Source organism: Schistocerca nitens, chromosome 3, assembly GCF_023898315.1.
Source record: "Schistocerca nitens isolate TAMUIC-IGC-003100 chromosome 3, iqSchNite1.1, whole genome shotgun sequence".
NCBI lineage: Eukaryota > Metazoa > Arthropoda > Insecta > Orthoptera > Acrididae > Schistocerca > Schistocerca nitens.
This window is the reverse complement of record NC_064616.1, coordinates 583,143,487-583,157,893: the sequence shown is the minus strand read 5'-3', so window position 1 is coordinate 583,157,893 and position 14,407 is coordinate 583,143,487. Positions and strand designations below refer to the sequence as shown.

The following is a 14,407-nucleotide window of genomic DNA, read 5'->3' as shown; positions in this document are numbered from 1 at the left end:
TACTCTCTTTCAAATTCTGAGGGTGGCCGGTGCTAAAATACAGGGAACGAAAGGCTATTTACAATTTGTACAGAAACCAGACGGCAGTTATAAGAATCGAGGGGCATGAAAGGGAAGCAGTGGTTGGGAAGGGAGTGAGACAGGGTTGTAGCCTATCCCCGATGTTATCCAATCTGTATATTGAGCAAGCAGTAAAGGAAACAAAACAAAAATTCAGAGTAGGTATTAAAGTCCATGGAGAAGAAATTAAAACTTTGAGGTTCGCCGATGACATTGTAATTCTGTCAGAGACAGCAAAGGACTGGAAGAGCAGCTGAACGGAATGGACAGTGTCTTGAAAGGAGGATATAAGATGAACATCAATAAAAGCAAAACGAGGATAATGGAATGTAGTCAAATTAAATCGGGTAATGCAGAGGGTATTAGATTAGGAAATGAGACACTTAAATTAGTAAAGGAGTTTTACTATTTGGGGAGCAAAATAAATGATGATGGTTAAGTAGAGAGGATGGCAAGGAAAGCGTTTCTGAAGAAGAGAAATTTGTTAACATCGAGTATAGATTTAAGTGTCAGGAAGTCTTTCTGAAAGTATTTGTATGGAGTGTGAACGTGGACGATAAATAGTTTAGACAAAAAGATAATAGAAGCTTTCGAAATGTGGTGCTACAGAAGAATGCTGAAGATTAGATGGGTAGATCACATAATTAATGAGGAGGTATTGAATAGAACTGGAGAGAAGAGAGATTTGTGGCACAACTTGACTAGAAGAAGGGATTGGTTGGTAGGGAGTATTCTGAGGCATCAAGGGATTGCCTATTTAGTATTGGAGGGCAGCGTGGAGGGTAAAAATCGTAGAGGGAGACCAAGAGATGAATACACTAAGCAGATTTGGAAGGATGTAGGTTGCAGTAAGTACTGGGAGATGAAGAAGCTTGCACAGGATAGAGTAGCATGAAGAGCTTCATCAAACCAGTCTCTGGACTGAAGACCACAACAACAACAACAACAAGATGAGCTATTTGCGAGAACGTACTATGAATTTCTTAAATCACAAAGCATTTGACTCTCATTTGAAAATCAGCTCTGAGGACGACCATTTAGAAGAATTTCAAGCCAAGAAGATCAGACATTAATGTCGTTATTAAAAATTTTACTGGCACATTTGTGTGATGTATCTTAAAGTGTAATAAGTTAAAAAAGATCAACATTATATGTGGAAGCCTAGCTTCTCTTCCAGCTTATTAATCTTCGAGACCAATATTATGTGTGAATGCTATGTATATTAATTTAAACCATTAACTTTTCTTATTTGTGTGTTCGCGCAACTTAAGAGTGATCTTGCTATTGGCTGACTACATCACGTGTCCTATGCTGTCATCAGTTGGTGAGATCACATGACATGACATATGACTGGCTTACAAAAGCGCATCGCAATCTTGATTTCAATGCTTCGGTAAGTGACATGCAGTGTTTGGCGGAATTCGAATTTATGCGTTCGTAATATGAAAATATGCAGTGTACGTGTTGCTGCACATCAAAGGTCTTTCAAAATGTGTTTTTACCCCCCTGAGTTTCGTTTTCTAAAATGCTGGGAAATTCTACTCCGGTATATAAAACCATAACCATTCAAAGGATTGATGAGTTTTACAGTGCCAAATAAGAGTATACTGTCACTTAACATGGAAAAAGTGTATTTTCACCTGGGCGAAAGTGTGTTTTTAACCGGGAAATCCAGGAAAAATCCGGGAATTTTTTTTCCTTTTCCATGTATACACCCTGGATGTGAATAGCATCAGACATTGAGTAATCACCGTGAAGGTCACATAAATCTTGTGTACCCATGTGGGGCAGTGTAATCAGCACCTAATAAAGTTGGAAAGGGCTCTCACAGTGTTTCTCCATATGGCCGGTGGGACAAATCGTGCAATATCCAGATTTGTGGGACATTCAGAGGGGACAGTGGCTCAGTGTTGGAGTACATGGCAGCATACTTGTCTTCAAGGTTCTGGTGAACCACCTGTCTTCAAGGTTCTGGTGAACCACCTCTGACCACAACAAAGAAGGTTCACCATATTGTGCACCAAGTATATTGTAACCTCTTCACATCTGTGCTTGCCATCTGAGAACCAGATTCCCTGAAACATTTTGTACCATGCCACACCATTGGTCAGAGACCAGCAGCAGCTGGACTAGGGACTTATAGTCCCATCTGTAGACAGCTGTTAACACCACACCATGAACAGCTGAATTTGAATTGGTGCTGTGACCAGGAACTGCTGGTGCATGAGGTCACATTTTGTTCAGTGATAAATCACGGTTCTGCGGTACCTGGAATGTCCATAAGCAGTGATATGGTGGCGATCTGGGGAGAGGTCCCACTCTTTCAGTGTTTTGGAGAGACACAGCAGAAACTCTGATGGTACAGTGATATGTCACGCACATCTTGCATCCTGTGTACTAAATGTTACTACTTGTAAAACAGTATCATGGTGCCATTTTTCAAAAGGACATTGCTCATGTCACAGTGAACTGTGTGCATAATTCTGAGGTACTCACATGGCCAGCAAGATTCCCAGATTTGTCCGTGATGGTACAAGTGTGGGACCAGCTCAAATTTCAACTCTGTCCCGGTACCAGTATCCAGGATGTCAGGGACCAGTTATGATAGGTGGGGGCCAGCTTGCCTCAGGGGAGGATACAACAGCTTTATGACAAACTTCCCCACCGAATTAGTGCATGCTTCCAGCCTAGAAAGGGTGCAATGTAATACTGATAAATGGGCTTATACTGCCATGTTCTTTGTAAATCTGATTCAATTTTTTAATCACTGAAGTAAAATCACATGCCCTCTCAACCTGTAGAGTTTCATTTCATTTTGTCCTCCCCTTCTAGGTGCATCAATTTTGATGTCAGGCACTGTATGTCACTCACATGGCCACCACTATCAGTAGTCTTTCAGCTCTCCTGAATAAAAAGTATGAGCAGAATTCCTCATTAAGACTTCCACCAAAAATGAGTACTGATTTCAGTGGAAGAATTTCTCGCCCTCAGCAGAAAACAACAATCTAAGACGAAATGTATTTCAAAATAACACTAAAAGTGTGATAATGATAGATGGTTTAGAGTGTTGAATAGTATAATTGTTAGCAGCATTACTTGCATATTTGAGAGAAACATTAAAATACCTAAAATTAATATAATAATAAAATTAATTGTAAAAAATGCGGTCACTCACTAAAAACCATACTTATAGTAAATTAACATTCACACTTCATTTCCTTATAAGATCACTCAACGTGACTGCTATAAACTCATTTCTCCAGACTTTCAAATCTGAGCTACAAGATTGAAAGTGAGTCAGAAAATAATGAAATCATCCATGAATAGTGAGTGCTATACAGGACTCATCACTGTTGATAATATGCCACTAATCACTACTGCATACAGAGTTAAGCTTGCAATGTACCCTTAATGGACATTAACATGTTGCTCAAAATGGTTTTTATAACATAGTGAACACAACACTCAAAGAAATATTTACCTAAGAAGAACCAAATTCATATGAGGAGTAAGCCACAGAAATCCCTTTTTAGAGTTGGCTGCAGGTTGTAGTAACCCAGAGAAGTCTGTAAGAGTAGTAGTCTTCCTTGTGATCCTTTAGTACTGCTGCCATCTTGTTCAAGTAAATTATGGAAATACAGCCAGGTAATATCTTCAACAACCGTCAATGATTCTACTTGCATGCATACCTTAAGTTAGTTAAACATTCAATACACTGAGAGAAGCTCGTATTGTCACCTTCTCCTTGTCCTGATGTAACTTCCTCTGATCCTCATTGTCAGACACTGAGATGTTAGGCCTAGGAGTTCAAGCCGCCATTTTCATCTAAATCTTCACAGTATTGCCTGCATGATCCTGATTTCAAAATGACATCATGAAAGGTATCCTTTTGAACTGGTGTGAGATTTCTGAATTACTACATTAGCATGTAGATTGACTTTAGTTGTGATGTAATGCACCAAGTCCTTGACATTCTCTCTGTGCATCATAGTACCCCAGTGACCATACAGAATCCAATTAACACTGATGGGGGTCCACTTTATTTGCTTCTTTTCAAGGGATTCTGTGTCCATAAAGTGCTCAAATGTGAGAAGTGATCCCTCAGCAGAGTGCTTGATAAATATTTGAACATGATTTCAAATGTTCTTCAGGAATAGTTTCATTTATGTAAAGATAAAGTTTAGTTACTGCACTTCACAGATCCGTCAACTTTTCTTTTTCCTGGTATTCTTATAAAAAAATCCTTTCAAAACTTTCCTTTCCCAGTCAATTCACTTCTCATTTTGAATTAACCAACAACAGGGATTGCAATGACACAAGAATTCTCTGAAAAGTCTAATGAGAATTTTACATAGGTTTTGTGTATAAATATACAAGTTGCTATTAAGTTTTATTTATCAGATTTTTACTTCATCTTTTGAAATGAGTCTGTAACAGTACATTTTATCAAAAAAATTAAAATTATACTATTAAGCCAAGATGAATTATCGAGAGAATGAGTTATCCAGAGAATGACTTAAATGTGTTTTACCTTTGACTACAAATCTTCTGCTTCTATCACATTTAAGTTGAATGTCCTTAATCCCTTATTTCTGTTGGATATTTATATTGTCCTATCAACAAAAAATACTCTTCCAGCTTTCTGGTTTAGTAGTTTCATTTTTTGTCACCATTGCTGCTACAATACAATTATAATGGCAAATTTCTGTCTCCTTGGCAATACTGTTGATAAGGTTAGATCTGTTTGTAACCAGCAGCTATAAAATATTTGTCTTTGTTGAGGCTAATGTAGTTATAGTTTTCCCAATCAGTATTACACAAATTAAAGCCAAACTGTTTATTATTGTATGGTTGGCATATTCCCTTGGTACAAAATTTTTGCTGTCTAATTAGAGTGACTCAGTGACTGATATGTCAGAATGTGCTAATCAGTAAGAATTTCCTATTATAAATGTAAATCTGGACTCTTGTCCATAAAGTTTTCAGTCAGATTAATTCTCATATTTTTTCCAAATTTTTTAAAAACGTTCTGCTTTATATCTTGATTTTCAGCCAGCTCTTGTTTGAAACTTCTTAGCAGATTAAAACTGTTTGCCAGACCAAGACTCTGACTCAGGACCTTTCCATTTAGCAGGCAAGTGTCCTACCAACTAAGCTACCCAAGCATGACTCATGACCCGTACTCACAGCTTTACTCCTGCCTACTTTCCCAACTTCACGGAAGTTCTCCAGCAAACCTTGCAAGACTAGCACTCCTGGAAGAAAGGATATTGCGGAAACATGGCTTAGCCACAGCCTGGGGGATGTTTCCAGAATGAAATTTCACTCTGAAGCAGAGTGTGCATTGATATGAAACATCTTGGCAGACTAAAACTGTGTGCAGGGAGTTTCATATCAGTGCACACTCAACTGCTGAGTGAAAATTTTATCTGGAAACATACCCCAGGCTGTGGCTAAGCAATGTCTCTGCAATATTCTTTCTTCCAGGAGTGCTAGTCTTGCAAGATTTGCAAGAGAACTTCTGTGAAGTTGGGAAGGTAGCAGACAAGGTAATGGCAGAAGTGAAGCTGTGAGGATGGGTTGTGAGTCATGCTTGGGTAGCTCAGTTGGTAGAGCACTTTCCTGCAAAAGGCAAAGGTCCTGAGTTCAAGTCGCAGTCCAGCACACAGTTTTAATCTGCCAGGAAGTTTCACATCAGCACACATTCTGCTGCAGAATGAAAATTTCATTCCGGTAGCTCTTGGTTTTTAGTGTTACAATCAATTTTAATATTTGTTTTCGAGCTGACATTTTCTTGTAAGGGTCTCAGAGGTTTGCATAATCTAAACTATTAAAATAGAACAGTGGATGCACCAGAGATGCCCTGCCACTTGAATGGACCTCCTCTGGGCAGCATTATAAGTGGTTAAACTATAGTGAAGACAACGGAAGTTTTTCTCTCTTTTACCTAATCCAAAGAACATAGAACAGAACTATGGACATGTCACATGCACTCTGCTACTTGAATGGAGCTATTCAGGTCAGCGTTACATATATTAACAGTATAGTGAAGGTCAAGTAATTTGCATCTGAGTTGACACCTGTGTGAACAAAGTCCACAGTTAAGAACTTCTACTTAGCTCTAGACTATAGAAGCCTGATCAGTTTTTGGGAGGAAAAAAAATCCAAGAGATATATTTAGGTCAGCCACCTTTTCGGCATGTTAACTGAAATAATGCAAAATATCTATTATTACTTTTATTTCCATTTAGAGATCCAAAGTATCTGAAATAATTTAACTCCTGCTTTCTACATCCAGAGCTACGTATACATCTATACACGTACTCTGCAAGCCACCATACAATACATGTATTAATGTGATTTTCTATTCCACTCACATATGGAACATGGAGGAAAAAAGTGTCCGTACGCTCCCATAAGAACCCTGATTTGAGTTGTCTTCAAGGTTCTTATACAAGATGTATGTTGGTGGTAGTAGGATAATTCTGCAGTCTGCTGCAAATGCTGATTTTGTCTAAACTTTCTCAGTAGTGTCTTTTTCCTTCCAGGGATTCCCATTTGAGTTTATGTAGAATTTCCATGATACTTGTGTGCTAATTTTGCCTACTAGTAGCAAATCTAGCTGCACATATCTGTGTAGCTTCAATGTCTTTCTTTTATCTGACTGGTGTGGATTCCAAACACATGAGCAGTACTGAAGAATGGGTCACAGAAGTGTTCTGTATGTGGCCTCCTTTCTAGGTGAGCTACATTCTTTTAGAATTCTCCCAATAAACTGAAGTCATACATTCATATTCCCTACAACTGACCCTACATGCTCCTTCTGTTTCATGTCAGTTTGCTGTTAGATATATAATCAACATGACTGTCAACCAGTGCAGTACTGCACTCAGCCTGCTTGTCTGCATTAATGTACATGTTTTGAAATTTAAAGCAACCTGAAATTCACCATACTAAGTAGAAATTCTGTCCAACTCATCTTGTAGCCTCTTACCGTCACTTGAAGGTGACGCTGTCCTGTAGACTACAGCATCATCATCAAACAGTCACAGACTGCTGCTCATGCTACCTATCAGATTGCTTATGTATACAAAGAACAAGAGTGGCCCTATTATAATTCCCTGGGGCACTCCAGATGATACCTTAGTCTCAAATGAACACTAGCCATGCAGGACAGTATACTATGTTCTGCTACTTGAAAGTCTTTGAGCCACTCAAATATAGGAGAACTTATTCCATATGTTCAGACTTCTGTTAACAATCTGCAGTGTGGCACTGTGTAGAACACTCTCTGCAAACATAGGAATACTGAACCTTGTGTGTTGGCCTTCATTTGTGGCTCACAGGATGTTGTTCAAGAAAAGGGCAAGCTAAGCTCTTCACATGACCGAAGTTTTTTAAATCCATGGTGATTTATAGATAGAAGCTCTTCTCTGTAAGCAAATTCATTACATTAAATATAGAATATGCTCAATAATTCTGGAACAAACCATTGTTAACTCTATTGACCTGTAATTTTATGGGCCTGTTCTTTTACCCTTCTTATGAAGGGGAGTCACCTTTCCAACATTTCAGTGCCAGGGATGTCTATTTCTGTGCCTCCATATGGGAGTTTGTGCAGTGGTCAAATAATGGTATGTCTGTACAATCCTCCTGCACAATTTTTTTTTTATTTTTTTCTTCTTTTTGAAAAATGAAACTTCAAATTTCCTTTTGTAGTCTTCTATTGCCACATCACACTGGTTTACAATTACTGAATAGAAGCCTTTGACCCACTTGGTGGTTTTATGCAGGACTGTAATTTTCTAGGATTGTTGGCAAGATCTTTCACTAATATATATAATGTTGGAAGTTGTATACTTCATGCAGTAGTATTTTTATAGACACATGAATTTCTGCTAACTTTTAGCTGTCAGTACTTGTGTGTTCTGTTTTGAGCCAAAAGTACAACAGTCTCTGTTTTCACAGTATTTTGAAAATTCTGTTACACCACAGCAGGTCTTTTCCATCCTGGATTCATTTACTTGGCACGTACTTCTCCAGAGTATGATTAACAATGAGTTTAAACTTCGTCCATAATTAGCATACATCCATCATATTGGATGCTAACAAATGTTAATTTGCTTCTTCCAGCATAAAAACTCTTCTAGCCTTCTTGAAGGATTTAGTAAGTTAACTAACCTTCATGGCTCTGTTGACATGATTGCTAATCCCTGTCTCTTTACTGACACTGTCAATAAGGTAAGGCTTGTCTGTAGCTACAAGATTTAAAATAATTCCATTACATGTAGGTTCTTCCCCATGAACCATAGACCTTGCCGTTGGTGGGGAGGCTTGCATGAATCAGTGATACAGATAGCCGTACTGTAGGTGCACAACGGAGGGGTATCTGTTCAGAGGCCAGACAAACGTATGGTTCCTGAAGAGGGGCAGCAGCCTTTTCAGTAGTTGCAGGGGCAACAGTCTGGATGATTGACTGATCTGGCCTTGTAACACTAACCAAAACGGCCTTGCTGTGCTGGTACTGCGAACGGCTGAAAGCAATGGGAAACTACGGTCGTAATTTTTCCTGAGGGCATGCAGCTCTACTGTATGGATAAATGATGATGGCGTCCTCTTGGGTAAAATATTCCGGAGGTAAAATAGTCCCCCATTCGGATCTCCGGGCAGGGACTACTCAGGAGGACGTCGTTATCAGGAGAAAGAATACTGGCGTTCTACGGATCGGAGCATGGAATGTCAGATCCCTTAATCGGGCAGGTAGGTTAGAAAATTTAAAAAGGGAAATGGATAGGTTAAAGTTGGATATAGTGGGAATTAGTGAAGTTTGGTGGCAGGAGGAACAAGAGTTTTGGTCAGGTGAATACAGGATTATAAATACAAAATCAAATAGGGGTAATGCAGGAGTAGGTTTAGTAATGAATAAAACAATAGGGATGCAAGTAAGCTACTACAAACAGCACAGTTAACGCATTGTTGTGGTCAAGATAGACACGAAGCCCACGCCTACGACAGTAGTACAAGTCTATATGCCAACTAGCTCTGCAGATGACGAAGAAATTGAAGAAATGTTTGATGAAATAAAAGAAATTATTCAGATAGTGAAGGGAGACGAAAATTTAATAGTCATGGGTGACTGGAATTCGATAGTAGGAAATGGGAGAGAAGGAAACGTAGTAGGTGAATATGGATTGGGGGTAAGAAATGAAAGAGGAAGCCGCCTGGTGGAAATTTTCACAGAGCACAACTTAATCATAGCTAACACTTGGTTCAGGAATCATAAAAGAAGGTTGTATACATGGAAGAAGCCTGGAGATACTAAAAGGTATCAGATAGATTATATAATGGTAAGACAGAGATTTAGGAACCAGGTTTTAAATTGTAAGACATTTCCAGGGGCAGATGTGGACTCTGACCACAATTTATTGGTTATGAACTGTAGATTAAAACTGAAGAAACTGCAAAAAGGTGGGAATTTAAGGAGATGGGACCTGGATAAATTGACTAAATCAGAGGTTGTACAGAGTTTCAGGGAGAGCATAAGGGAACAATTGACAAGAATGGGGGAAAGAAATACAGTAGAATAAGAATGGGTAGCTTTGAGGGATGAAGTAGTGAAGGCAGCAGAGGACCAAGTAGGTAAAAAGACGAGGGCTAGTAGAAATCCTTGGGTGACAGAAGAAATATTGAATTTAATTGACGAAAGGAGAAAATATAAAAATGCAGTAAATGAAGCAGGCAAAAAGGGATACAAAAGTCTCAAAAATGAGATCGACAGGAAGTGCAAAATGGCCAAACAGGCATGGCTAGAGGACAAATGTAAGGATGTAGAGGCTTATCTCACTAGGGGTAAGACAGATACTGCCTACAGGAAAATTAAAGAGATCTTTGGAGAAAAGAGAAAGACTTGTATCAATATCAAGTGCTCGGATGGGAACCCAGTTCTAAGCAAAGAAGGGAAAGCAGAAAGGTGGAAGGAGTATACAGAGGGTCTATACAAGAGCGATGTACTTGAGGGCAATGTTATAGAAATGGAAGAGGATGTAGATGAAGATGAAATGGGAGATATGATACTGCGTGAAGAGTTTGATAGAGCACTGAAAGACCTAAGTTGAAACAATGCCCCAGGAGTAGACAACGTTCCATCAGAACTACTGACAGCCTCGGGAGAGCCAGTCCTGACAAAACTCTACCATCTGGTGAGCAAGATGTATGAGACAGGCAAAATACCCTCAGACTTCAAGAAGAATATAATAATTCCAATCCCAAAGAAAGCAGGCGTTGATAGATGTGAAAATTACCGAACTATCAGTTTAATAAGTCACGGCTGCAAAATACTAACGCAAATTCTTTACAGACGAATGGAAAAACTGGTAGAAGCCGACCTTGGGAAGATCAGTTTGGATTCCATTGAAATATGGGGACACGAGAGGCAATACTGACCCTACGACTTATCTTAGAAGAAAGATTAAGGAAAGGCAAACCTACGTTTCTGGCATTTGTAGACTTAGAGAAAGCTTTTGACAATGTTGACTGTAATACTCTCTTTCAAATTCTGAAGGTGGCAGGGGTAAAATATAGGGAGCGAAAGGCTATTTACAATTTGTACAGAAACCAGATGGCAGTTATAAGAGTCGAAGGACATGAAAGGGAAGCAGTGGTTGGGAAGGGAGTGAGACAGGGTTGTAGCCTCTCCCCGATGTTGTTCAATCTGTATATTGAGCAAGCAGTAAAGGAAACAAAACAAAAATTCGGAGTAGGTAGTAAAATCCATGGAGAAGAAATAAAAACTTTGAGGTTCGCCGATGACATTGTGATTCTGTCAGAGACAGCAAAGGACTTGGAAGAGCAGTTGAAATGAATGGACAGTGTCTTGAAAGGAGGGTATAAGATGAACATCAACAAAAGCAAAACGAGGATAATGGAATGTAGTCAAATTAAGTCGGGTGATGCTGAGGGAATTAGATTTGGAAATGAGACACTTATAGTAGTAAAGGAGTTTTCCTACTTGGGGAGCAAAATAACTGATGATGGTCAAAGTAGAGAGGATATAAAATGTAGACTGGCAATGGCAAGGAAAGCGTTTTTGAAGAAGAGAAATTTGTTAACATCGAGTACAGATTTAAGTGTCAGGAAGTCGTTTCTGAAAGTATATGGACGATAACTAGTTTGGACAAGAAGAGAATAGAAGCTTTCGAAATGCGGTGCTACAGAAGAATGCTGAAGATTAGATGGGTAGATCACATAACTAATGAGGAGGTATTGAATGGAATTGGGGAGAAGAGAAGTTTGTGGCACAACTTGTCTAGAAGAAGGGATCGGTTGGTAGGACATGTTCTGAGGCATCAAGGGATCACCAATTTAGTATTGGAGGGCAGCGTGGAGGGTAAAAATCGCAGAGGGATACCAAGAGATGAATACACTAAGCAGATTCATAGGGATGTAGGCTGCAGTACGTACTGGGAGATGAAAAAGCTTGCACAGGATAGAGTAGCGTGGAGAGCTGCATCAAACCAGTCTCAGGACTGAGGACCACAACAACAGCAACAACATGTAGGTTTTTGCATTAGTCATTCAAGACAGTTTTTGATGAAAGCATTCAGAACTTCTTTGCAAGACTGCCTTTACCACCTATAACAAATCTATAGATGTCCACTCTACCCTCAGTACATTAAAGTCATCTGAAACTAGTGTTGCATGATCAGGGTACTTCCCTACTACTGAGAATAGACTTCCTTTCAATGATAACACAACTGTTGCAACATAATCTGGTGGTTGGTAAAAACATCACCTAGGCCGTTTACGTATAGACAACTTCACAGTCCTCAGTTTCGACATTGTTAGACATAATATTTTTTTCAGCTGCAATGGACACTCTTCTTCCAGTCAGGGTCAGTTTACTTTTCCATTTAACATGTTGGTATTCCAGACCTGTTGAGTTATATGATGGGAAGCAAAGCGCATGCATGATGTAATAGATGACAATTCCTTTATTTTTCATATATGTTTTCTTTTATGTTTGCAGATAATAAACCACAAGCTTTTTACTTGTCAGAAGGTTTCATGGTGCAGGTGGTCAGTAATTCTACTCTTTCAGTAGACACATTTTTCTTCCTCAGGTAGAGTATTAAAGTACTTTTTCCAATTGCTGTCTTTTACTCCTATTACAACATAAAATTCTAACATATATTCTCTTAACAGTGGGTTCCTAGTTTCATATCTGTATTATCAAGGGAAACAAGGAAAGAAACCCTCACAAGAGACATGTGGAAGCAAAATTGTGGAGTTTATCACCATGGTTCTACGAAGAATTATTAGGTAAGGAGCAAATGCCCTGTTGAATAATGTCATAAAATATTATCAGTTATTTTCAAAAGAAAAGAAGATATATTTGTCAACAAAATTTAACCCTTTTCTTTTTAAATCTTGGGAGGTAGCGGTCCTTCATTATGATTGTAAATATGTGTATTTAAAGTGTAACTTAGTTGAATTTCAGTGTTTTGAATCTTATTTCATAGCAAGATAAAATGTGATGATGGTTCAGTGCTGAGGATGTAAGGTTTTGTCATTGAAATCTACAAGGGTGGACAAAAATAGAGGAACACCAAAAACACAACACATTCCCATGCCCAATGTAGTGTAGGAAAACCGTTGACATTCAAAATTCCTTCCAGTTGTCTCGCAATGGATAAACACAGGTCCAGGGTGGTTTTGAAAGGATTTATATACCATTCTTCCTGCAAAATAATGGCAATTTCAGGTAATGATGATGAGCTGGATAGCGATGAAACTTCTTTTCTACAAAGTAGACCACAAAGATTCAACAATACTGAGATCTGATGACCAGTGGCCAGGAGGGATGCAACGGTTCATCTTCATGCTCATGAAACCAGTCCTGGATGATGCAAGCTGTGTGGACAGAGTCCCTGTTGTCTTGAAATACAGCATCACCATTGGGGAACAAGCACTGTACTATGGGATGTACCTGATCAGCCAAAATGGTCCCATAATCCTTGGCAATAATACAACCTTGCATAGCAAGTGTGGGGTCCATGGAACAACATGATATGGCTGTCCAAATCAACACCAAAACCCCATCATGTTTACTCTTGTGATGTAAACTCAGTTGGAAGTTGGAAACAGTGTGAAACAAAACTCATCCAATCAAATGACTTCTATGGCTCCATAGCCCATTTTTATGGTGTCAGCATCATGTTTTCCTGTCACGGGCATTTGCAACACTGATGAATGGTTTTTTAGTTCCAGCTCACATTACAGTTCCCTACTTCTGGAGCTCCCACATGTTGTTTGATGCTGACAGGGTTCATAAGTGCAACATACAGTTCTGCAGTGACTTTTACAACTTTTGTCCTCTTAATTTTCATCACAATCTTCTTCAATGACTGTCCCTCACAATCTCTCAACACACACTTTCATTCACATTGTGACTTAGCAGATGATGTTTTTCTACTTCCCCAGTATGCAGTGTAAAGCTTTGATGTGGCTCCTCTGGGAACACCAGACACTTCGGCTACCTTGGGTATGGAAGGAGCCACCATACGAGCACAAAAAATTTGCCCACATCTGAATGCTCTGAGCTCCAACATAATGCACTCACAATTACACGGAACACTGTTCTGACCATGACTGACATTTGCAATGTATTGAGGATATCAAGATGAAGCCAGAGTTCACCATCTGCAGCATCGTTGACAGAACCGACTGCGGACCTTTGGTGCAGAGCCGGGTGGAGGGTCTGAATCACAGGCTCAGACGGTTTTGCGACCGTGTTGGCTGCAGATTCCTTGACTTGCGCCATAGGGTGGTGGGGTTTCGGGTTCTGCTGAATAGGTCAGGAGTTCACTACACTCAGCTGGCAGCTACACGGGTAGCGGAGGCTGTGTGGCGTGGACTGGGCGGTTTTTTAGGTTAGAAGGCCTCGGGAAAGTACGGGGTGGGCTGCAATCTCAAAGGCTGCATGGCAAATACAGGATGTGCTTGGATCAAGGAACAGTCGGAATTGTAGTTGTAAATTGTTGTAGTTGTGCTGGGAAAGTCCCTGAGCTTCAAGCGCTAATAGAAAGCACAGAAGCTGAAATCGTTATAGGTACAGGAAGCTGGCTAAAGCCTGAAATAAGTTCTGCAGAAATTTTTACGAAGTCTCAGACAGTGTTCAGGAAAGATAGATTAGGCAGAATTGGTGGTGGAGTGTTTGTGTCTGTCAGTAGTGGTTTATCTTGTAGTGAAGTCGAAGTAGATACTCCGTGCGAATTGGTATGGGTGGAGGTTATACTTAACAGCCAAACTAAGTTAATAATTGGCTCCTTCTACCGACCCCCAGACTCTG

The 14,407-nt window shown here is 39.5% G+C and overlaps 1 protein-coding gene across 1 annotated transcript in view; it reads left to right on the top strand.

Annotated features, from left to right (window-relative positions):
* LOC126249350 (nose resistant to fluoxetine protein 6-like) overlaps positions 1–14,407 on the top strand; it is a 223,826-nt gene that overhangs the window by 107,262 nt on the left and 102,157 nt on the right. Inside the window, exons 7-8 of the mRNA XM_049951005.1 lie at positions 12,086–12,179; positions 12,262–12,378. Coding sequence (XP_049806962.1) covers positions 12,086–12,179; positions 12,262–12,378 — 211 coding nt within the window. The remainder of the gene's footprint in view (positions 1–12,085; positions 12,180–12,261; positions 12,379–14,407) is intronic.